A 24,482-nucleotide genomic window follows, 5' to 3' on the forward strand; every position below is an offset into this window, starting at 1 on the left:
CAGTGAGTCATCCTCCTCCACCCCCGTCCCAGGGCTGGCTGGAATTCAGCAGAGAAGCTGGTGAACTTTTTCAAGGTGTTAATTCATTCACTTGACACACACTTGTTGACCACCTGTGTATGCCAAGCCAGCTCTCAAAGAGCAGTGATCAGATGTAAAGATGGGGGAGTCATTCCACAGCGCTCAGGGCCGGGGAGACACTCACGGGTTTGCACCTCCACCCGAGGAAAAGGGCCCAGCGCAGAAATGGCGCACTGGGGATGTTGTCTTGGGTGCAGGCTCTTGGGAGACAAGGAGGAAAGCAGCCCCAGACCCAGGCTTGGGGCAGCCCCTGCAGCTGAGATCCCGGGAAGGGTGGTCAGTGGGTGTGGGTGAGGGGCAGAATCGAGAGCCCCGTAGGACAGACTAGGGCAGCATTTGGACCATCAGCAACGGGGCACCGGCTGGTAGTTGGGGTTTCAGCAGACAGTGAACTAACTCACCTCTTGGGGACTCCCGGCTATTTTGTGCCTGTCAATGTTTGTTGTTGTTTATAAGTAGCAGATTACAGGGTTAGGCGAAGGTCCCCGAGCCAGACACCTGTGTTCAGTTCCTGCATCTGCAGTTCACAAGCTGGGTGATTTGGGGTGCTCCCCCTCCTGTGACCTCGGTCTCCCCTTCTGTAAAGCTGGGGTGACAGTGAGGCTGGCCAGATGGCCACCCACCCCCAGAAGACTGTAGCCTCCAGGTGGTGTGGAGGCACAGACAGCCTGTGTGCGTTGGGGGTACTGTTGAAGACAGTCGGGGTGCTCCCTTCCCAAGGCCCTCCCAGCCAGGACTCCCTCCAGTGTTCCCTATTAGAAGTTCCTCCCCCAGACCACACGAAGCCTTGGAGGGGGAAGGTTCCAAGGAACAGGGCCTGGCCAGGCTTCAATGGCTGAGCTGATGGCCAGCACACCTCTCTAGCAGGGACCAGCAGGGCTGGCTCTTTGTGTGGCTAATGAGGGGGCCACATCTGGCCCCCATCTGGTCCCACCCAGATTGCACCTCCCTCCACTATTCAAAAAGACTCTCCTGAGTGATAGCTCTCACCCCGGAGACTCCATCTCCATCCCTGAGGCTACCTGGTCCTGGTCCCTGGAGTCAGTCAATTTCAAACCAAAACCAGGTTTCAAAGGAGACAAGTGAATCTTGCTTCACAGAAGCCTCGCCCTAGACAGTGCCTCTGTGCCCATGGGCATCCTAGAAATTAGCACCTCCTCCGGTCTGCGGCTGGGACCCCACGCCCACCCACACCAGGCCACTGTCCAAGAACACGCAGCACAGAAAGAGGAACGGGGATGCCCACAAGGTGGTTGGGAACCAACAATGCAGGTCCCCGAAGCAGGGGTGTCCAGGGTGCAGGCGGGCTGCAGAGGTTGGCCACGCCCTCCTCAAGCCCTTCCCCGACCCCTGCCCTGCGGGAAGCGGGTGAGGTGTCAGGGCGAAGGTGGATGGAGCGTCCACGGGCAGGACAAGCCCAGGCTGGCTTCCCCGTGGGACTTGAGAAGTGAGGGAGGCTGAGGGCTGTCTGTTGAGGTCGAGGTCTGGGGTCCGGGACCCCAGAGAGCTGCCTTTGCGGGGTGTGGCCCCCTGGCGCCTGGCCCCTCCTGGATTGGTCACTGGAGTGGGTTAGGACTTGGACTTTCCGCATGAGACGTAGTAAGGAGCGCAAAGGGGCTGCGCCAGCCTCGCGGGGGTCTGGGGCGGGACTCGGGGAAGGCTGTGGGCGGGGCCGGGACCGGAGAAGGGAGGAGATGGGGCGGGGCTGGAAGCAGGAGCCTGGGCTGGGGTGAGGGATCCGGGCAAGTCCAGGGGCCGTGCCGGGGGCGGGGTGCTGGTGGGGTAGGAGAGGGGGAGGGGAAGGGGCGGGGTCGAGGGCGCACGGGGCGGGGGAGCTGGGGGCGGGGTCGGGACTGGGGTCCGCGCTGGGGGCGGGCCGGGGGCGTGGCGGCCTTCCAGGCTCTGGGCCCGGGGCACCGTGCTCACCGCGCTGGGGCGAGTGTCTGCAGGGTGGACCCGGCGACCAGGTCTCCGCATTGCCGCTTCGGGCGCGGGCGGGAAGCCGGACGCTCCGCACCTGCAGCGACTTTGGGCTCCGCGGATCCGGCGCGGGCACCTGTGGCTGCGTCCTATGGCGCACGTGGAGGCGGAGGCTCCGGGGAGCCGCCGGAGCCGCCTGTGAGCCGGGAGCGGAGGAGGCACCGGCGCGCACGATGTCTTTCCTTGAAGAGGCGAGCGCAGCGGGGCGCACGGTGGCCCTGGCGCTGGTGCTGCTGCTGCTCCCCGCCGTGCCCGTGGGCGCCAGCGTTCCGCCGCGGCCCCTGATCCCGCTGCAGCCCAGCATGTGAGTAGCAGGAGCTGGGAGGGCTCGGAGGGTCGTCCAGAGACCGCGGGGCCCGCGGTGGACCGAGCTCCGAGGCTTTGTCCCTGGGGCTCCAGAACAATGGGCTGTTTGCGTTAACTGGGGAGGAGGTGGCTGCGACCCAGGGCTCCTGGGTCGAGTCTGGAGCCCTTCCGTGGCAGGGCCCCTCGCCGTGTCCCCTCCTCCTCTCCCACTCTCCCCTTCTTTTGCTCGGTGATGTGGGTCCTGCAGGCTCAGGCAGATACTGTACTTGGAAAGCGGTGAGGAATCTGGGCCCCTTTCCGGGCAGGGTCTGGCCCCAGAGCCCGGCTGGGAGAAGGCAGAGAGGAAGCCGCCTGTTCCCGTTTCCCTCCAAAGCTTGTCTCCTGGGGTCTGGGGGCCTTCGCAGGGGCGAGCCATGCCCAGACGGGGGAGCTGAATGGAGTTGGTCTGTGTGTTAAACACGTGTGCTTTGGGCTGTTGAAGAAGGAATTTAGTGCCAGAATGGGCAGGAAGAGAGGGTCAGGGAGCCAGCCGAGATGAATTTAATTTTGAAAGATGATTCCCTAACGGGCTGTTTAGCGGTCTCTCTTGAACAGCAAATCAATCCTTGTGTTGGCCTCAAAGGAAAACTGGTGCTGCAGTGGAGAAGGAGAAGGAGGAGGGGATTCGCTGGCGCCGCCACCCAGCACTCCCTGGCCTTGCTGGGCAGGGGCGGTGGGCGAGGGCCAGGCCCAGGTGAAGGCCTCCTGTCCGACAGCCTCTCCCTCCAGGGACCACAGAGGGGCTCTCAGGCTGTTCCTGTCCAGCACTCCCCCGCAGGGCCTGGTGCTCGAGGGCCTGCCACAAACCTGGCTGTGCAGGACCGAGCTGCAACTGGCTGGGGACTGAGAGAAGACGCTGCCACGTCAAGCTGGTGGAGGGGAGGGGGTCCAAGCTCCCAAGATCCCACCCTGGGTCTGGCTTTACTCCAAGAAGGAGGCCTTTTCAAAGCCGTGCGGTCCCTGGGTGGGGGCCTTGCCATCCGCAATGTGAACGGCCCTAGTCCTGCCTCCACATGACGACGGAACGTTCCTCTTTCCTGTGATTCCAATGCCTTTGTCTAAGGAGAGCTGCAGGCTCAGAAGGGACACCACAGTGGCCTTCGCTGCTCAGCCAGCCATCTCCTCCCAGGACCAGCCAGGGGCTTCCAGGGGCATAGGCTCCCCGGAGTCCCAGGGCTGGGCTGCTTCTCGGCGGATGGCCCGCTGTCTCTGCTTGGATGTCCCTGCTTTTGCGAAGGGCCTCTGCCACCAGTGCCCTGCGGAGACTGTCGGCGGCCTTCCTGGGCCCCTGCCGGACTCGGACTTGCTGGGGTCTCCAGGAGAGGAGTGGACGGTCTGCTTCCTGTGTTCTGTCTGTGCACCTGGGCTCCGGAGGCCCTTCGTGAGCCTGGGGCAAAGCCGTTTGAAATGGTGGAAATGGGTTGCAGGAGAGTTGTCTGTCTTTGCTCATCCTTTCTCCAAACCTCCCCTCCTCTCCCTTCTCTATCCTTCACATCCTACGCTTCTCCTTGGGAGCCTCCCTGGCTGCAGTAAGTGGCGATGGCTACGCTGGGGGCCTGTGCCCCTGGTTTATCTTCTTGGCTCCAGGCATATCCACTGGGAGCCTCTGCTCACTCTGCTTACAGATCGTCCACCAGCGAGAGTCTGAGTTCTGTGACAGTGGCAGGCATGCCTTCCACAGGCCAGTTGTCCTGTAAGCACCTGGCACGTGCCTGGACATGCAGCCAGGCCACACTGGGCCGCAGTGTGCCGAAGTTGGCCGGCTGAGTGAGTGCGGGGACCCTGAGCTGGACCCTGGAGAGGTCCCCACTGGGCTGTGGAGAGCAGGGCCTGTTCTGAGGCTCACTCTGTGGGGCAGAAAGGAGGAGGAAGCTGTGGGCTCTGGTATGGGGGTGGGGCAGGGGTGCTCTTGGCTCCCTTACCCCAGAGGAGCAGGCCAGTCCCAGAGAGTGCTCAGTCCCTACCGATCCTGTCCTCCCCACCACCCTTTCCTCCTGGGAATCTGATGAGCAGGCAGAGCCTGGCATGGGGCAGTGGCACCCCCTCTGGCTGAGTTTTCCTGAACCACTGGCTGCTGAGTTGAAGCCTTACTGCCAACCTCCTGTTAATGCTAGAAGCCGGGGCCTCTGGGAGACGCTGTTGGGGGCAGTGAGGGGGGTGTCCCTCACTCGCAGACCCAGGTGCTTTGCCCCATCTCTGGAGCGGGCAGAGCTGATCTATGTGCTGATTCAGGTCACTCTGAAGTGAGTTTCCGCTGCGAGGAAGGATGGCTGGCCTCTTTCCTGGGGCCTCATGCAGGACGCCCTAGGCTGCTGGCTGGGCGTCTGGGAACAGGGTCTGGGAGAAGGGGGCGATTGCCCACCTGCTAAGGCATGGACCCACAGGGCTTGGAGCAGCCATGGTTGGAAGTTCCACATTTTGGAGACCCTGAGAGGCGCTGCTGGGCTGCAGAGAGCTCAGGTTCTCTTTGATGGAGTCCCCTCTGGGCAGCTGCGCTGCAAAAATGGCCAGTGCTCTGGAATCAGCTAATGATGCGATGCCTCCCCTCCAGGACGGGTCGGGCCCTGCAAGCTCAAATCCAATCTTGCAAGTAGCTCTTTGGAACCACTGGCGCCATGGGCTCCAAGGGCCCCGTTTCTGAGCCTGAGGCCTGCAGGTTGTCAGCAGGTCTGCTCCCCAACCCCAGGGTGTAGAAAGCAGCTGTTCTCAGCCTCCCCTTAGGGCCCTGAGTTTCACAGCACAGTGACGTGGAGGAGAAGGAGCTCTCTGTGAGCTGCTGCCTTTGGGGCTTCAAGTGACATTGTTTGTTGTCTCCTTGTCTTTGGGAAGGCATCTGAGGGTCTGAGGGGCCCCAGGGCAGGAGCTGGGCTCCCCCAACCCCAGGGCCTTGAGATTCCCCCCATGCTGGCTGCGTGGGGGCCAGGGAAGCATAAGCAGAGGAGAACCGTGGGGGTAAAAACGAGCCTTTAAAAATAAATGTGAGGACCGCAGTCCTGAGCAACCCCCCCAATTCCCCCCTCCGGCCCCCGCTGCCCACAGGGGTTTGTTCAGGGGCTGCATTCAGCCAGGCTGGGGAGCTGAGCCAGGCTGGCTGCCCGGTTTCTGGATCCCCCGTCCCCAATCTGGTGATGCCGTCGCTGGGCCCAGACTGTCGCTGCCCGCCCTGGAGGGACCCTGCGGCATGCCCATCTCTTGCCAGTGGAACCCAGGTCTGCTCGGGAGCAGATGGCCCGCCAGCTGGAACGCATTCCGCCTCTGACTGCACCGGGCCCACTTTGTAGTTTGGGAATTCCTGTTCCACCCCCCAGATGGGAGGCAGGCTCCAGCCGCAAGGAACAGTGAGGCCTGGGACTCTGGTCCTGTCTAAGGTCACCAGACGTTTTATTGGGTTCTTCTCAGACCCATGTGCAGCAGTGGGCAGGTTTCTTTTTGTCCGCTCCTCTGCCTGCCCTCCCCCCGCCACCTTCTCCATCCTCCCAGGTGGGAAGGCCTCTGGGGCTGCGTGTGGTGCGGGAAGGCCTCTGGGGCCGTGTGTGGGGTGTGGGAAGGCCGCTGGGGCCATGTGTGGGGTGCGGGAAAGCCTCTGGGGCTGTGTGGGGTGCGGGAAGGCCTCTGGGGCCGCGTGTGGGGTGCGGGAAGGCCGCTGGGGCTGTGTGTGGGGTGCGGGAAGGCCGCTGGGGCTGCGTGTGGGGTGCGGGAAGGCTGCTATGGCTGTGTGTGTGGTGCTGAAGTCCCCAGAGGAGACAGTCGTTCCCACACTCACCCCTCCATCCTTGAAGGCTGGCTTGATGGATGATCAATCAATCTTGTTGGGGGTCACTGCAAGAGCCACCCAGGAGCCGTTTTCAGGGACCACAGCCTGGCTGGGCAGGGCAAGGGCCCTCTGGCCTTGGGGAGAGCCGTGAGGGGGAGAAGTTACTGGGGAGACATAGGGCGCACCAGGTGGGCAGGGGCCTGGAGAGTGACGGGTGTGATGTGCGGGAAGGGCTGCTGGGTGGTCGAGGGTGGGGTTGGCAAGGGGTCTTGGTGAGTCCTTCAGCATTGTCATCTTGCTGGTTAGTGGCAGCTGAGATTGCTGAGGTTTGAGGAGGGCCAGGAGGGACAAGAAGGCCCTTCAGAAGGGAGCACCCAACCCCTCAGGACCCCCAGCCCCGGCCGTGTCCCCGATGTCTCCAAGCCCCAGGGGCCCGAGCTGTCATCACACCTGTTTTCCAAATGCTGAATTGAGGGCTCAGAGACGGTCAGTGATTCCTCAGGCTGCACAGCAAGCCCCAGGCCTGGGGTGTCTGCTGAAAACCTAGGCTCACAGCTCTGCCCTCTCTGTGTCATCTCCATCCTGAGATGGTGACAGAGTCCCTTCATAGTGGCTACCCTCAGCACAGGGGCCATAGCAGAGTCAGGGGCTGGACCCTGTAGCCCAGAAGCTCGGGGATCATCGGCCTACCCCCACCCTGCCCCCCACTTCTGTTTTTTTATGGCAAGCAATTCAGGGCCACTTGTGCCCAGGGCTCGCCGTGGGTAAGTGCGTTGCAAGGCACAGGGGCAGCAAAAGCGTTCAATGCCTGTAGCAGTTCCTATGGGCCCACTTTTGAGGTACGAGTGACACTTTTTCCGGAATAAACAGTCCCAGCATCTGCAATAACACTGGCTCACACCTCCCGAGGGCTGTCAGGAGCCCTTTTCTGTGCGGGCTCACCTAACCCTCATGACAGCCTGGCAAGGTCAGTGCTGCGAATCCTCATTTTACAGGTGACGGAACTGAGGCAGAGGTTCAGTAACCTGCATGTCTTAAAGACGGGCTGTGGGGAGCTGAGCGTCAAACCCAGGCTGCCTGGCAGTGAGACCTTGCTTCAAACCGCTAGGCCTGGGGTTACAAGCTTGAGTGTGCTCCGGCATCCCCTGGTGGCCTTGGGCAAACACACGCAATCCTTCCCTCCCCAAGGATTGCTGGGCCCCACCCCCAGCATCCTGGATTCAGTGGACCAGGGTGGCACCCAGGAGTGTGCATTTCTGCAGGTTCCCAGGAGGCGCTGCTGGTCCCGGCCGGGGGATCCCACTTTGAGAACCAGTGCATGATGCTTTGCATCCCTAGAGCCCGACGGTCGGTGGGGTGGGTGCATTCATCACGAGTTCTGCCCTCCAAGATGCACAAGTGCTTTAAAACACCCATCTCTGATCCCAAATTTGACACTGTTACCTGAAAGCGTGGCTTTTTGAGTTTCAGAGGGACAGTATATCTGTTAGTAGGAGGAGGACGGGGTGGCACTGTCCCAGGAGGGGTTGGGGAGGGGTGTTCACAAAGGGTCCATGCTGTGTGGAAGGTGCATGGGCGAGGAAGCACAGGGGTGCCACCGTGGAGCCAAGGCCATTCCTTGGGTGGGGGCTGGGTCCTGGAACCTGGAGAGAGGGGGTGCGGCCCCTGCCCCTGACAGGAGGGCCAAACCCCAGTGCCTCTCCCACATCTCTTGCTGGTCCTCCCGTTGACTAAACGCACCCTGCAGCCAGAGGGCAAAGTGTGTAAGTGTGTGCCTGTGTGTGTATCTGTGAGTGTGTGTGTGAATGGGAGTTTGAGAGTGCATATGTGTGTGTGTGTGTGAGTGTGTGAGCTTCCATGCGTGACAGTACAGAAGTGTGTGTTCATGAGTGTGTGTGTGGTTGTGTGTGTGTGTGTGTGTCATTGTATGAGTGTGTGTGATTGCGAATGTGTGTGTATGTGAGTGTGTATGAGTATGTGTGATTGTGTTTGAGTGTGAATGTGTGTGTGTGATTGTGTGCGAATGTGTATATATGTAATTGTGTGTATATGTGTATGTGGGTGAGTGTGTGTATGAGGGTGTGTGATTTTGAGTGTGAATGTGTGATTGTGAGTTTGTGTGTACGTGATTGTATGTGGGTATGATAGTGTGATTGTGTGTGAACATGTATGAGTGTATGAGCATGTTGAGTGTGAATGTGTGTGATTGAGTGTGCTTGTGAATGTGACTGTGTATGATTGTGTGTGTGAGTGTGTGAGAGTATGTGTGAGTGCATTGTGTGTTAGCGTGAGTGTGTTCGAGTCCGTGTAAAGTATGTGTGACTGTGTGTGGGTGTGTGAGATTGAGTATGAGTAAGGGTGTATGTGATTGTGAGTGTGTGATTCTGTGGGTATGAATGGTTGTGAATGTGTGTAAGTGTGAGTTTGTGTGTGATTGAGAGTGAGTGTGAGAGAGAGAGTGTGTGTATGTGCAGGTGCTGGGAGGATGTGATCCACAGAGGTCAGCCTTGGGTCACAGCAGGATGGGGTGGGGCAGTGGCCCTGGGGGCTGTGAGACCATCCCCCATGGGTGCTGTAGTCTGGGGGTCAGGAATGAGGTCAGGACCCAGCTCCAGGGAGGCTGAGGAGGGACCTCCCTGGAGACTTGACCCTCTGTCCCTGATCCAACCTCTGGCCCTGCCCCCTCGCCTATTTTCACGCTGGGATCCGTGGCTCTTGGGACACAGAGGCCAAACAGTGCTGGTGGAAGGTGGGAGAGGCCTGGTCCTTAGTCCTGTCTGTACCTCTCATTAGCTGGTGACCTTGAGCAGATCAGGGGGTCACTGTCACCTCCTCCCTGGGAGGGGAGAGATTCAATGATGTAACATCGGGAAAGGACCTGGTGCTGGGCACGGAGGAGGCCCTCCTGAGCGAGTCACCTCTTCTCCAGCTCGCGGGTAGAAATAGGGTTTTTGGAAGTCTCGCTCCTTGCCCAGGAGGGAGTTGTCTTCCTGGTGCAGGAAGAGGCAATGGCAGAGCCTTTCCACCTGCCCTGAGTTCCTGCAGCTGATTCCACCTGGCTGGAGGGTCCCCATGGCTGTGGAGGCTTCTTGGCTGCAGCTGCAGGTCTGTCTGGGAATTGGTGGGGAGCCTGGACTCTGCTCATGGCCAGGAGGAGCTCTGCCCCGCCTCTCACCCTGCCTTGTGTCCCTGCCCTGCAGTCACCTGAGCTTGGACTCCAGGGATCAACGCTGCCTTGGGTGGGCAAGCCTCAGCCCTGGGATGGGCAGTTTGGGAAACTGCGGGAGAGTGTGGGCAAAACCTCTCAGCAGGAGGTCACAGCAGGACGTGTCCAGCGGCAGCCCCAGCCCCTCTCGGACTGGACTGGAGATCTGGAGCTGGACTCTGGTCCCAGCCTTCGTCTGTCCCTTTGTGGGTGGGCAGCTGGAGGCCAGGGTCCCTCCTCTGTGCCACAGCTGCCTGGTGGAGCCCCTGCTGTCCCAGCTGGTGAGGCCCTGCCATTTGCTGCTCTCAGCTTGGCGCCGCTGTGCTGGGTCTGTGCTTTCTGGATTTGTTCAGCACAAGGGGGTGGGCTGAAGTCAGAGGGGACACAGGGCTTCCCACACAGCACGAGCCCCAGGAAAGAGGAAAAATATAGTCCTCCATCGCGAGAGCCTCCATCTGGGGGTGGCTGGCCTGGGGCCAGGGTGGCTGGACGGGGCGGGCAGTCTCTGAGTGCTGAGCCAGGGTCCGGCCCACCAGGCGGCGGCGGGTTAGGGGCTCCTGGCAAGGCCTGGGCAGAGGGCGGTACCGAGCCTGGACAATATTCCTGGTGGAGTGGGGACCTCTGATGAGGGGCAGGGGAACCCCTGCCACCTGCTTGCCCCCAGGAGGTGGGAGGGGTTCTGGCGGGATCTGCCAGGCTTGCTGCACCTGAGGCTGGAGGGGAGACACCGGCCCACACCAGGTGTGCCTGGCCCTGGTTCTAGGTAGCAAACCCAGAGCTGGGAGAGCAGGACAAACCTCTTCTTTCCACTGAGGCCCCCCAGACATAACCTGACTCAGTGGGACACGAGCGTTGGAGCCTTGTCCTCTCCCCTCAAATTTGCTTCTGTAGAGGGAGCCCGCCTCACCCCTCGGTCAGGGTAGGCCAGGGGTGAACCCCTGCTCGGGGGGTGCTGGCCCGTGTGGCCGTCTTTGGAGGGTCCCTCCCTCTGACCCTTCCCCCTGAAGGGTCTGAGTCCTTTCTCCACCTGCTCCGAGCCCGGTGGGGTCTGGATGGCTGGCTTAGGGCACCTGTCCCTGGCGTGTTCCCCTCCCCTGGTTTATGCAGGCTCTGGGCTGGAGAGGCCTTGGAGGGGACCTGAAGGAGCTTGGCAGGGATGGGCCTGGGGTTTTCACCTCCTCCTCTGAGAGCAAACACTCACCAGTGTGAGTAATATGATGCCGGGGAGCCACTGACTTCACAGCGAATGGGCCCGTGTTCACCTCACCTTGCCGTGGGCGAATTCCTGCTCAGCCGTGTGCCCCAGCAGCATCAGGGCTTGGGACATCTCTGAAGCAAGGCGGGGAGGGCTGGGGTGGAGAGGACAGATGGGTCTGGGCTTGGTCCTGAATTCTGGACCAGGCGTGACTGTGCCTCGAGGCTACGGTTCCTGTCTGTTGAGGCAGCGTCATTGGTGGTTGTGTCCTGAGGTCTTGGAGGACCAGGAGCCACGCTGTAGCCCATGCATAGGGATGTGTCGGTCATCTTGCCTTTTCCCCTGAGCTCCTGTGCCCTCAAGCCTGGGAGAGTGGCACGGGCACTGTGCCGTGGAGGCCTGGCCATGGGTCTGGACCTCACTCCAGATGGGCTGGCACCCAAAGCTGGGGGTGCAGGGGGGGTGGGTGCTGCCGGCCAGGGGTGGCCGAGGCGCTGACTCTCTGTGTCTCTGTTCCAGGCCCCACGTGTGTGCTGAGCAGGAGCTGACCCTGGTGGGCCGCCGCCAGCCGTGTGTGCAGGCCTTCAGCCACATGGTGCCGGTGTGGAAGGCTGGCTGTGGGTGGCAGGCGTGGTGCGTGGGCCATGAGCGGAGGTAGGTGCAGGGGCCCCAGGGGCCATGTTGGGGGAGGGGCTCTGTTCACACAAAGGGCAGCACTGACCACCTGGGAGCTGGGCAGCTGAGGCTGGGACTCTGTCCTGGTCCCGGGGCCACGCGGACCCCTGCCTGAAGCCCTCATCTGAACCTGAGGCCTCTCCCACCCTCCAGGTGAGGCTGCCATGGGGCTACTCAGATGCTGTAGCCCTCACCTGTTTAGCCAAGCACCTGGCCCAGGAGGATGCTGGCCACGCAGGAGGGGGAGAGTGGTCTCAGCCTGCCAGGGGCCCGGCGGGAGACGGCTGCTGCTTGGCCCTAGGGTCTCGTTCCCAAACACACGTGAAACTTTTTATTGCTCAAGATTTTATTTCAACACCGAACTTGAGTGCCTGTGCACACCTCTCCCCTTTTATAGCCTCAGGCTCTGCAGAGCCAGCCCCACTGCAGAGTGGGTTGTGTGGGGAACTGGCAGCCACCCCATGTCAGGTGGAGGGTTTCCGTGTGTCTGGGGGAGGGAAGGCAGGAACGCGTTCTCAGATAAGAGTGTGGCTTGGCTTCTCAGCCTGGGACCTGTGGAGGAGCTGAGGCCCTGCTCTGTGCTGCTCTCGTGGGCGTGAGGTCCACGCGGGACACCTGCATCTGCTGTGCCCACTCGAGGGGCCCCAGCAGCTTTCCAGTCAATGTGTGTTTGCTGTGCAATTCAGGTGTGTTCAGAGTAGAGGAGAAAAGAACCGTTAAGCAATAATGGCGGTTTTCACTCAGGGACGGGTCTGTCTTGCTACCCCGGGACAGTGGAGATGGGGAGTCAGGTTTGGTGACAGGTGAGCTGGGCAGGTTGAGGGGCCAGGGATGCTGCTCAGCATCTGCAACATGCAGGACAAGCCCCCAGACAGATGACCCAGCCCAGTGCAGCAGGGCTGAGGCTTAGGGACCCTGAGCCCCCAAACAAGAGATCTCAGGAGGGCTGAGGCTTAGGGACCCTGAGCCCCCAAACAAGAGATCTCAGGAGGGCTGAGGTTCATTGGCCCTGAGCAAAAAGAAGAAGAAAGCTCCTCTCATTGTTTTCCCCAAAATAGCAGCTTTCAGTCTATCCTGACTGTCATCCGTGTGTGGACGCGGGCCCGTCCCGTGGGTGTAACGCGCGCGTGGACGCGGGCCCGTCCCGTGGGTGTAACGTGTGCGTGGACGCGGGCCCGTCCCGTGGGTGTAATGCCTGTCCTGTGGACGCGGGCCCGTCCCGTGGGTGTAATGCCTGTCCTGTGGACGCGGGCCCGTCCCGTGGATGTAATGTGTGCGCGGACGCGGGCCCGTCCCGTGGATGTAATGTGTGCGCGGACGCGGGCCCGTCCCGTGGATGTAATGTGTGCGCGGACGCGGGCCCGTCCCGTGGATGTAATGTGTGCGCGGACGCGGGCCCGTCCCGTGGATGTAATGTGTGCGCGGACGCGGGCCCGTCCCGTGGATGTAATGTGTGCGCGGACGCGGGCCCGTCCCGTGGATGTAATGTGTGCGAGGACGCGGGCCCGTCCCGTGGATGTAATGTGTGCGCGGACGCGGGCCCGTCCCGTGGATGTAATGTGTGCGCGGACGCGGGCCCGTCCCGTGGATGTAATGTGTGCGCGGACGCGGGCCCGTCCCGTGGATGTAATGTGTGCGCGGACGCGGGCCCGTCCCGTGGATGTAATGCCTGTCCTGTGGACGCGGGCCCGTCCCGTGGATGTAATGTGTGCGTGGACGCGGGCCCGTCCCGTGGATGTAATGTGTGTGCGGACGTGGGCCCGTCCCGTGGGTGTAATGCGTGTGTGGACGCGGGCCCGTCCTGTGGGTGTAATGTGTGCGTGGATACCGGTGGATTTACTTGTGGGAATTTGGTCTCCTCAGCCAGGTCTCCCGTCAACAGCTCGTGGTGGAAGAGCTCCGTTTCTGGAAGCAGCCAGAAGCCACCTGAGCGCAGGGCTGGAGAGTCCTGGTGGCCCGGCTGAGGAAGTCCCCCTGCCGTGGGGGTGAGATGTCTCCGTCGCGGTCTCCAGCTGGCCTCAAGGCAGGGTGGGAGCAGTGTTGCTGATGTACCAAGTTCCTCAGCCTCCTGGCAGGGCACTGGGGGCAGCCATGGACAAAGTCCCCCTGCCTGGAGGCCTCCGGCAGGGGATCCCCTCCTGGCATCACCCAATGCAGGGTGTCCGGGCCTCTTCGCCAACGCTCCCTCCCGAAAGGTGGCCGTTCTGCCCCAAGGTCCCAGGCTTGTCACTGGGGAGGGGCTGACGTCCACCTCCGAGGACTCTGGGCTGTTCTCACCTGGCCCCCACTCCTGGGGGAACCAGAGGCCTCTTCCCACCCTGGTGCTGGGGGATGGGCGTCTCGTGTGCTTTACTGGAACCAGCCCCAAGTGAAGTGGTGACACACGGCCCGGGCCCCTGTCCCTTTGGGATGCTCCTGGGGCTGTTCATGTGCACAGGGTGCTCCCAAATCCCACGTTTCCTCTTTGTGTCCCCTCCCAAGCCTCTGGGGGCTGAATCCAGCTGTGCAACCTTGGGGGAGTCTCCTCAGATGCCCGGTCCAGACGTCACTCCACGCGGCGAGACTTTGGGTCGAGACTGGCCTGGGGCCTGCTCCCTTCATCCCTCCCAAGAGCCAGCCCTGTCTCCCGACCTCTGGCTCCCGCCTGTCCTCTTTCAGAGCGTTGCTTCTCCTCCTCTGGCATCAGGAGTCCCTGTCCCTAACCCTGACCCCTTGCCCGTTTGCCCTCGAGCCCCCAGTGCTTACGACCAGATTCCCAACTCGCTGTGGAACTGGTGGGGACCCCAGCATCCCAGCTGGGCTCTGGGTGGCATCATGGAGGTGGGCACAGGCCAGTCTTCCTGCGCCCACGGGGACAGCTCTGCCACGCAGCGGACGCCTGGGTATGTGTGACTAGGCTCAGCAAGGGCAGGGCTACTCGTTGGCTTGGCCACCATTCAGCCGGGGCACTGAGCAGTCGAGGCCCCTGGATTCTGGGGAGATGCAGGGAAGGAGGCCCGGGCTGCCCTTAGGAAGACGCAGAGGGGCGAGGGCTGGGCAGGCCTCTGGCATTGCAGCCCAGGCCGGGGCAGCTGAGGCAGGACCCCAGAGCACCGTGGCACTGAGGGGTGACTCAGGGGTTAGCTGGTGTCGTGGGAGGCTCGTGGTTTCATCACTGGCTCCACCCCTACCAGCGTGGCGACCTCAGCCTCCTTTTTCTCACCCGTGAACTGAGCTGACAGTGTCTCCTGTACCTGGGGTCATGCCTGTCACAGCCTCACCCTTTCTGGGCTGCCTGGCACAGACTGGGGCTCAGAAATAGGGTGCGCATGTGCAGAACAGCCCCAGCAGGGCAGGGGTCAGGGGCTGGCCTGGGCTTCCGCAGGCCCTGGAGTGAGGAGCAAGCATGAGTGCTGGCAGGCAGGGCACCATCCTCGCCCCTCAGCCTCTACACACCTCCATCTGCCTCCTCGCCAGCTGGCCGAGACTGCCACCAAGTCCTCCACCATCACGTGGCTGGGTGGCTGGTGACTCGGGCTGTGAGGCCACAGCTGGGCTTGGCGGCGGGCACCCTGCCCAGGCCTGAAGGGCACCACATGTGGCTCTGGATGTCCAGCTTTGCCTGCGGCGTGCCCGTGCCAGGTTGTTGGGGCCTCGTTGTCAGGGCCGTGTCCCCGAGGGCTTGGCTTCTGGCCTTCTCTTTCTGTAGCGATTCTTCTCCACTGGTAATTCCCAGGTGGTTGGAGCAGGGTGCAGGGTGGCTGAGAGCCGAGGGCGAGAGGCAGCAACTGCGCACCCCACAGCCTGAGGGCACCCTGGCTTGCCTGGTGCAGGGTCACCATCCTGCCCTGGACAGACAAGGAGACGCCTCCTCTCCTGAGTTCTGGGGGGAGAGGCCAGCAGGCTGGATGAGCCCCAGTAGGGTGGGAACCTGCTGTAGCCTCAGTTTCCCCACCTGGCTCACAGCAGCGGTGAGGATCAGATGAACCCCCTCCCCGGGCTGGCCCCGAAGTGGCTGTGTTGTGGTAGCTGCGGTCAGAAGGGCAGCGGGCATCAGCCCCTCGTCTGCCTTGTGGGCTGTGGAGCCTGCTGCCAGCCTCAGGCAGGGCCGCAGGGTGATGGGTGCTCCAGCTCGGCCCAGAGTAGGTGAGGCTGTGAGTATAGCTGAGAGAGCGCCTGGGTGTTCAGGGGTCTTGCTCTCAGCCCCCTCAGTGGGTACTTCCCCGATAAACCCAGCCGGGGGGCCCTGTGAATAAAGGGGCTTCCGCCCTCTGAGGAGCAAGGTCCCTGAGAAGGAAGGGGTGGGGGAGGGGCTCTGAGGGTGGAGCTGCCGCTCAGGTCCCTCCGGCCAGGCCCACACTCCCTGAGCGGTGGCCTCCACTGTGAGCTGGTAGCGCCAGAAGGCAGAGAAGTGGGCACCTGGGGGCGGCCTCATTACCACGACGACCCCTGCCCTGCGGGCACCAGCTCCCCAGCGTTGGAGTCCATGTGAGCTGGTGCTGGCTGCAGGGGAATGAAGGGCTGGTCTTCACGGGGGCTGCAGGGGAAGGAAGATCTGGTTTTCACGGGGGCTGTAAGGGCAGCAAGGGTCATTCCCTTTCGGGGGGATGGAGGGGGTGGTCAGTGGCCCGGGGAAGCAGCACGTAGCCCGGCACCATTGCAGCCCGGGAGAGGGAATAAATATTTACCATGCACAGGCCCAGACACTCTCAGCTCTGCCAAATATTGTTCACTGCGGTGGTCAGTTTCTGTCCGGGCAAGTGGTTTCATGTCCTGCCAAGACGGGGTTTGCGAGGCGCTCCCAGAGCGTCTCTGCAGTGCGCGTGCATGAGCCCACGCTTCCGGGAAGCGGCCGCCCGCCGGCCCCTGGCCCGGCTTGTTTGTTGGGTCAGGGTTCCCAGGGCCCACCTCCGGCCTCCCATGCAGCAGCCCCGGCAAGCTGCGGGTGTTTTGTTACCCAGAGATGGCAGCCTGGCTGCCCCGGCCGCTCCCAGAGGCTCAAGGGCCCTTGATCCCAGGCTGTTGGCTGGACCCCTGGTCACCGCCCCTGCAGACAGCGGCAGAGATGGGGGAGGGTGGCTGGCTGTGGGGTCTGCAGGCTGCGGGGCAGGCCCGGGGCGGCTGCATCTTCTACTCCTTCGTTTTCTCTTCCTGTGTCTGTCTGTCTCGCCTCTGTCCCTCTCTGCCTCTCTCTCCGTCCTCCCGCTGCGCACATCCACGTGAGCTGTTGTCCTTGCAAACACAAAGGCCTCAGAGCCCTGGGACCCGTGGGCCTGTGCCACGCAGAGAGCTGTGCGAGAGTCTCCTGCCACTGCTGCAGTGAGCCCTGGAACCAGGTGGCTTCAAAGCAGCAGGGCTTTGTTCTCTCCCAGCTCCAGAGGCCGGAAGTCTGAGATCAAGGTGCGGGCAGGCTGGACCCCTGCAGGGGCTCTGAGGGGGCGTCTGTTGCAGCCCCCAGCTTCTGCTGCCGGCATCTGGGAGTGCCTTGGCTTGTGGCCGCCACTTCTGTCTCTGCCTTCCTCTTCACACAGCCGTCCCCTGTGCCCGCGTCCAAATTTCCCTCTTCTTATAAGGACGCCAGTCACTGGATTAGGGCCTCCCATCCCCTGTGAATGACCTCATCTTAACTTGATTGCAGGTGAAGCAAAGACCTTATTTCCAAGAAGTAAGGTCACATCTGGGTGGGCCTGAATTTGTGTGGACATTAGTCACTGCAGAACAAGCAGCGGGAGACAGGGCGTCCGGGTGGGCAGGTGGCACAGGTGGCCGTCTGTCTTGCTGGTCCTTGCTAGAGTGAGGGTGGAGGCTGCTTGGGCAGCGGAGGGGTGAGGACCCAGGCGTCAGGGTGGCTCCCCGGGGAAGGACGGCAGGGTTGGTGGGCAGGTCCTGGGGTTGATGTGGCCCATGCTCTGAGGAAGCAGGAAAGAAGCTTCCTCGAGAGGCAGCGAACCTTCCAGAAGGCAGAGGAGTAGGCACCCGTGTGGCAGAGGCCTTGTTCCCCTGATGACCCCAGCCCTGCATGAATGAGCTCTCTGGTGGCAGTGGAGCCTGTGTGAGCTGGTGGTGGCTGCAGGGCAATGAGGGGTCGGTCCTCACAGGGGCTGCGGGGTCTGCAGGCGCACCAGTCCTCTCCAAGGGTCGTTCACTTTAGGGGCCATGGAGCGGGTGGTTGGCGACCTGTGGGGGCAGCTTGAGTTGGAAGAGTCCCAGGCAAGGAGGAATTGAGACTTAGGAGCCCCGGGCTGGGGGTGTGATGGTGGGAGGCTTGCTGGGGCTGCGTGGGCTGGGGTGCCCCCACCTCCCACCCTCCCTCTGCTCAGGGCGAGTCCCAGAGTGGCAGAGGCAGGCCCCTTGCCAAATGCTCTGCCAAGACTTTCCATGCAGGGGGCTGGTGATGCCCGCAGGAGCAGGGTGGAGACAGGGGCTGGGCAGGGGATGGCGCAGGGTGTCCTGAGGTGACCGGGCTTTGTGGGCTGCACGGTGTTGGTGGCCTGGGGCAGCCTCTGGACTTGGGGAGGGGGATGGCGTGTTCTCTGGGTAGCTGGGGTCTCTCTGGCTGTGGGCACCTTCTCCCGCTGGCCGGGTTGGGCTGCCCATTCCCTACCATTTTCTGCTCAGCCTTAGTGACAGCCCCAGCCCATCCCGTCCGAGCAGGAGCCAGCCTGTGGACCAAGGCTGCCCTGGCCACACTGCCCCCGGGAAGCCCTCCCTGCCTGCCCGCTATGGCATCTCCTCTCTGACCTGGGCCCACACAAGTCTTCCTGCTGCTCCCCATAACCACTTCCTCCAGGGCCCCTCTGTCTCCCCAGCTCAGCTTTGTCCTCCTAGGTGTAGGGGTCGGTGGCCATGGCACCTGTGTGTGGGGCTCCTACTGGGGCCATCTGCTTCACTGGTGGACTGAGAGTATGGAGTCTGAACTGGCACCTCCCGTGTCTGGCACAGCCCACCCAGCCCCGGGCACCACGGGCCCACTTGGCTCCATCCCAGAAGCCATTCTGGCTCCAGGGCTAGGCACTCTCTAGGCACTGAGAGCCAGGTGAGCGGTGAGATGCGCATCCCAATGCCAGCCTGGAGCCAGGACCACCGTGGGGAGGGAAGGGGCCGGGCAGAGGCAGTGGGGTAGTGTGTTCCCGGGTTGCATGCAGCACAAGGCCACTGTCGCTGGCTCCAGCATGGCCCCTGCTGCCTCCATGCTGCCCCCTCATTCAGAGGAACCTGGCTGGGCATTAGCATCAGCCACCCCACTTGAGAACCGTGATTCCACAGCCTGTGCAGCTGGGAACCCGGCTGACGCAGAGTCAGTCTCCCCAGGGGTGAGTGACAGCCAAGTACAGCCGGTCCTGCGATGGTAAGCACTTCCCTTCTCTCTTTCTTTCTAGAACTGTCTACTACATGGGCTACAGGCAGGTGTATACCACGGAGACCCGGACCGTGCTCAGGTGCTGCCGAGGGTGGACGCAGCAGCCCGGCGAGCAGGGCTGCCTCTCGGGTGAGTGCCGCCTGCGCCTCCCTGCCCTCCCCTCCACCTCCACCGCAGATGACTCAGTAGAGTCATGAATCTGCGCCCGGCCTGGTGGGGATCGCCCTTCCACGGCAACACGAGCGACGCAGGGGCCACTCGCTCAGCAACGCCGCTTGCCAAAGGCTGCAAAAGCAACCTCAGCCGAGGCTGGCAGAGCTGTGGAAAGAGAGCTGGGGCCGGGTGGGGTCAGTCCACTTTGCTGGCTCTTCCAGAGGACGGGAGCCTGCCATTGGTAGGGTGTCTGAGGGTATCCTGGGGGCACGCATTGGTGTCTGTGGGTTCATGTACCCCTGAGCCTAGTTCGGGGTTCACCTGCCACACCACGCTCACCCCCGGCTCCCTGAGTCCCTCTCCCTGCCCCATTTCCCTATACCATGTTCTCCCAAGGCCAATCTGGGCCGGGTGGCAGGCCTCAGCCTCCATGGGTGCGAGGGAGCCGCTCCTTCCTCTCTCTGTATGTAACCAGCACAGTTCGAGAGGCCCATGCTGCATACAACCTGACCCGGGCAGGTGCTGGGGTGCTGGGGCTCGGAGGTGCGGGCCCAGGACTGGAATTGGGTGGTCTGACCTGAGTGGGCGGCTCTCAAGCCTCTGGTTTGTGAAAGGACTGGCGTTCACAGCTACAGAGGTGTTTGGGAAGAGTTTCAGGCATGGGGACAGGAGTCCCGCAGATGCAGCTGCCTGGGCAAAGGGGTCAGTGTCCCCCGCTGGGAGGGGTCGGCACAGAGGTCGTGGGACCCTGTCCCATAAAGCTGGCCTCCGCTAAAACATTGAGGTGGCATCCTGCCAGTGAGGGGCACCATTGAGGTGGCATCCTGCCAGTGAGGGACAGGCTATGCCATGGAGTGTGGCAGAGAGTCACGCACTCCCCACATTTTTATTTTTATTTTTTACTTTTTATGTTTATTTATTTTATTTTATTTTTTTGAGAAGGAGTCTTGCTCTGTCGCCCAGGCTGGAGTGCTGTGGCCAGATCTCAGCTCACTGCAAGCTCCGCCTCCCGGGTTCCCGCCATTCTCCTGCCTCAGCCTCCCGAGTAGCTGGGACTACAGGCACCCGCCACCTCGCCCGGCTAGTTTTTTTATTTTTTTAGTAGAGACAGGGTTTCACCGTGTTAGCCAGGATGGTCTCGATCTCCTGACCTCGTGATCTGCCCGTCTCGGCCTCCCAAAGTGCTGGGATTACAGGCTTGAGCCCCCGTGCCCGGCCTTATGTTTATTTTTTAGAGGCGGCGTCTCACTCTGTCAACCAGGCTGGAGTGCAGTGGCACCATCACAGCTCACTGTAGCCTCAAAATCCTGAGATCAAGCGATTCTCCCAGCTTAGCCTCCCAAGTAGCTGAGACTGCAGGTGTGCACCACCACGCTGAATAGTTATTGTATTTTTTGTGGAGACAGGGTCTCACCATGTCGCCCAGGCTGGTCTTGAGCTCCTACGCTCAAGCAATCTTTCCACCTCGGCCTTCCAAAGTGCTGGGATTACAGGTGTGAGCCGCCATGTCCGGCCAACACTCCCCACATCGAGGGTTAACGGGCAGCGGGCTCCCCCGGACTCCGGTGACAGGAACAGAACCCAGCTGTAGGGGTCTTTATGGCAGGTAGTTGCCTGGAGCCGCAGGGGCTCTTCTCACACAGGAAGCGTGCAGACTGCAAACCAGGGCTGAAGTTGCCCGTCCTGGCTTGAGCTCCGGCAGGAAAAGGGGAAGAGAAGGGATGATGGCCGTGTTTTTCCATTAGAGGAAGTGGATAATTCTCTCCAGGAAGGGAGGAGAGTAACAAGGAAGAAGGAGGCGACGGGGCCTCTGCTGGCAGCAGGGAGGGGGTTGCTGGCCAGGCGCCCCTCGGAGGGGGTCCCAGCCTCCACCGTCACTGATGGCGCCTGAGCTGTGCCCTGTTTCTCTGCTCCTGTCGTCTGGGAGGAACAAAGGGGTCTTTTTAGTGGGGAGGGGGCAGACATCAAAGCCAAGGTTCCCCTGAGTTTCCACTCTGAGGCAGGGATTCTGGGGCCTGCCCAAGGGGATTCTAATAATGGGGTGAAACAACAGGCAGCTTGGAGCAGGGTGGGGGCGGGGAGGGGAAATGGGGCTGCCAGTCCGAGTCCCCAGGTTTACGGGGGGAGAGCGGGCTTTTTGCTCCCAGGGGGGACTTGAAGGCCCAGCTGCCTGGATGGCTGGGGCGGGGCTAGGGGTGTCCCTGGGCCTGGGGTCCTAGGCGGGGCAGGGGCGGAGAGCCTGGGCAGGGAAGGCAACTGCAGGTAGACGTGTGCGCGGCCGTGTTCCCCCGAAGCCGTCCCCTCTGAGCCCCGAGCTGGGCTCTGGCTATCCTCGTGTACACCTTGTATTCACCTCCATCAGCAGTGATCGTCTCAGAGTCAGGCTCGAGGGCAGGGCCAGTCCCTGAGGCTGCTTCAGCCTCTACCTGCTGTGGGGACATCAGGGTCTCGATGGTCCCAGCAGGGCCTAGTGAGTGTGGCCATCTCCATCACCAGCCTGGCCCAAGGTGAGCTTTGGGCCTGTCCTGCCAGCTCCGTCTGCCTGTGCCGTGGCCAGGCCCTAGGCCGCCATCCGAATATGGGACCCAGGGGCCTTAGAAGAACATGGTGGCTCTGCCCTGGCCGGGCTCTGCTGGCTGGAGTGGGGTGGAGGGCGTCTTGGCTGAGACCCTCACCAGGGCAGCCCGGGCTGGGCTGGGTGGAGGAGCTGGGCTGAGGCCGGGGGCGGGGGGCAGGGGAGGGTGGGGGTCCTGGTTGTCACGTCGGCGGGGTCCCCACACGGATCCTGGACTTGAGCTTTTCTTATTGTTTTTAAAAATTCGTTTTTAGCGCAGGATTTGCTTGTTTGTGTGTTTTGCTTTTATTTGCTTGTTTTCATGGCCCCGGGAAGCCCTGTGATCTCCTTCTCCGGCCGCTCTGTTCACCCCCACGGCTGGGTCCCAGCAAGTGAGGGAGGCGGTGGGTGGGTGGGAGTCAGTGTTCACAGGGGCTATGCCTGAGCCCCAAGGGTTGGAGGGGTGTTGCCTGGCGTGTCCCGTGCTAGCCACAGAGTCATTTGTTTATTTGGTCACTCAATTGTTTGCTGGGTTTTGGCTCAGCTGCTGCCGAGTACTGGGGGTTCGAGGACCCTGGCAGCGGGTGCTCACCCATGTGGAGCCCATGGCTGGGAGGCTGACCGTGAGCAGATGCTTCTCATGTGGCCAGGGTGTGACGAGGCCTGCAGAAGTGAGGATGGGCAAATGAAGGCCAGCGGGGGTCTAGGGGGTGGTGCTGGGGACAGCAGGAGTGTCTGGGGGGCAGCCTGGGAGCCTGGAACGTCAGAGAGGGCGCAGTGAGTCAGGGTCAGTGGGCGGCCTGGCCAAGGCTTTTTGGACCTCCCCCACCACGAGGCCTCCAGTCCAGGCAGGGAAGCCTGTAGGCCCTTCCTCAAGCTGCCCCTCTCAGGGGAGTGGGCTGCACGCCGGGACCCGCAGGCCTAGGGGCACCGTGCCAGCCTCTCTCTGGACCGGCTGCTCTCCCAGGGCCACTGTGTGAGGTGGTTGGGCCGGCTGGGGCTGGGGGCTTCTCTGCATCCCACAGGAGCGCCCTGGCAGGGCAGAATGGGTGGCCTCGGGGAGCCTGGCCTGGCCTGAGCCAGCATGTGGAGCAAGTGTTTGTTGATGGGCTGGATGCCGATGCCCGTCCAGGCAGCCAAGAGTGGAAAACATGGCTCAGTCCTGGGCTCAGTTCCCCCAGGTACCTGGTGAGCTCTGAGACCTGGTAGCAGCTCCCACCAGCCCCCTCGCTGGAGGCCCCATCAGGCCTCGAGCTCCAGGATGTGGGTGTGACAACGTCCACCTGAAAACCTGGGATTAAATGAGTCACTTCATGTGGAGCCTTTGTTTGGTGCCTGTATACAGTAAGCGCTCAAGCAATGCCAGCTCTTGTTCTTAGAGGAGGAGGCCTGGGTGAAGCCTGCTTGGCCTATGGTGACTCCTGTTAGCAGCAGTGACCGTGGCAGTGGCACACACGGTGATCGGGCACCTCGGTCACGGCATCACTTGGCCAAGGGCTTGGGTGCAGGGGCTTGTGGGCAGGGCTCTCTGGTGACGGAGCCCAGGGCCTTACCCGCTGCTCGGTGGTTCTGGGACGTCTCTTCCCGCCTCCCCATGCTCAGCTGAGGCTCTGCCTTCCTGCCCCGGGTGAGCCGAGCGTTTCCGACACCACGTTCCAGCTCTGTTGTGCGCTTCCCATCTCTGCCGGCTCATGCAAGGAGGGCAGGGCGCAGCTGCTAGCGGGGTCGGGGCTTGTGTTGGGTGGGAGTCTCAGGGTCCCTGCAGGTGCCAAAGCCCCTCAGCCCCTGGGAGGCTCTCCCTCTGTGGGGTCAGCTGAGATCACACGTGGCTGCTCACGGTCTCCCCAGTCAGTGTGCCTGTGGGCATTGGGGCCACACCCAACCAGGGTCCTCCCTGCTCCCCAGCCCAGGGCACCGCTGTCCTTGAGAGCCGGAGGATGGCAGTGGGGTGCACGCCCCCGTGCAGGACAGATGCTCACTCTTTAGAGGGCCCTGTGGGTCAGGGCTTGGCTCTGCCTTTGCCTTCCCTTTTCTCACCCTTTGCCCCTTCCTCGTTTCTTTGTCCCCCTCCAGCCCCTGCTGGCAGGGGAAGGACAGGGGAGGCCCCTGAGCCGATGTTTCCCCACCCCCAGTCATTGTGAGATTTCCTTGCTTCCATGTGACCTGGACACCCGGCCATGGAGGACAATGTCAGGACCTGGGAGCCCTGCCGTGTTTGTGTAGGAGCGAGGAGTAGGCTAACGCCCGTGAGAGACTGGCCGGAAGCTGCTAATCGTGTTATGATTTCCCTGAGAGCCACTTACTTAGTGCCAGGTGGGGCGGCTGGGCCTCATGACCGGGGCTTCCCAAGCCCATGAGGCCCTGCAGAGCCTGTGGCCTGGGTGCAGTGGGGTTCGGAACTACTTCTCTTGCTGGGGGGTGTCCTTCCTGCTCAGGGATTCTCTGAATTCCGCTTTTATCGTGGTCTAGTGCCAGATTTTTCCCAGACCCTGACAATGTTTCAGCCGGAGTCCCCCTGGTCCTGGCAGCACCAGTTACCTTGGGCACCCCTCCTCCAAGCTGGGCTCCCAGGTGGGCAGAGTGGCAGATGAGTGCCAGCCTGGAGCAGCTGACTCGCCGGTCCTTCCACGTGTGCATCCTGAGATGGAACTGTGGAGGAGTGGGGCCCAGGAAGACCCTGCTGCAGCCCCCCCATCCCCCGCAACTCTTCATATGGGTTGTGCTGGCCTGGCCTGGGGGAAGGGGAGGCCACTGGATGGAGAGGCAGGGCCTCGGCGTGGAGCTAGGAGCTGCACCAGCTCCGTGCGCTGTGACGAGCACTGGGAAGGGATTCTGTGTTCCAGTAAGCGCTTCCTAAACCAGAGTTCAGCAGACTTCTTTTTTTGCAGGAATTCTCAGAGCCTTTAATATGTGAATGTGCTCTGTGGATTCCTGAGACAGACTATACAGGCTTTTCCAAACTAATTGCACCTTGAATCTAGAGGCTGTCTGAGAAAGGAAAAATAAAGAAGCCACAAAGTCACAGAGATAAAACAGTACCCTAAAGTCTGTGTTGAACAGGGCTGATGCAGGCGATCTGCTTGACACACGGTCATGGAGGCCTGGCAGCGGCTGGCATGGTGCTCAGGACCCAGAGGGTAGCAGTGAGCAGAATCCTGCACCTGCCCTGACCTCCTGGGGCTCCTGTCCTTGCAGGGGACA

General features: G+C 62.0%; 1 protein-coding gene across 21 annotated transcripts in view; it reads left to right on the forward strand.

Annotated features, from left to right (window-relative positions):
* Positions 1-2,008: 2,008 nt before the first annotated feature.
* LOC102129652 (multiple epidermal growth factor-like domains protein 6) overlaps positions 2,009-24,482 on the forward strand; it is a 122,906-nt gene continuing 100,432 nt past the window's right edge. For all 21 annotated transcript variants that reach the window (XR_012427114.1, XR_012427115.1, XR_010581657.2 and 18 more), the window contains exons 1-3: positions 2,009-2,365; positions 11,080-11,214; positions 18,594-18,703. Coding sequence is in view for 15 of the 21 variants with exons in the window: in XM_065530807.1 (XP_065386879.1) it covers positions 2,235-2,365; positions 11,080-11,214; positions 18,594-18,703 (376 nt within the window). In the remaining 6 variants the exon portion in view is untranslated. The remainder of the gene's footprint in view (positions 2,366-11,079; positions 11,215-18,593; positions 18,704-24,482) is intronic.

This window comes from Macaca fascicularis, chromosome 1, assembly GCF_037993035.2.
Source record: "Macaca fascicularis isolate 582-1 chromosome 1, T2T-MFA8v1.1".
Classification (NCBI taxonomy): domain Eukaryota; kingdom Metazoa; phylum Chordata; class Mammalia; order Primates; family Cercopithecidae; genus Macaca; species Macaca fascicularis.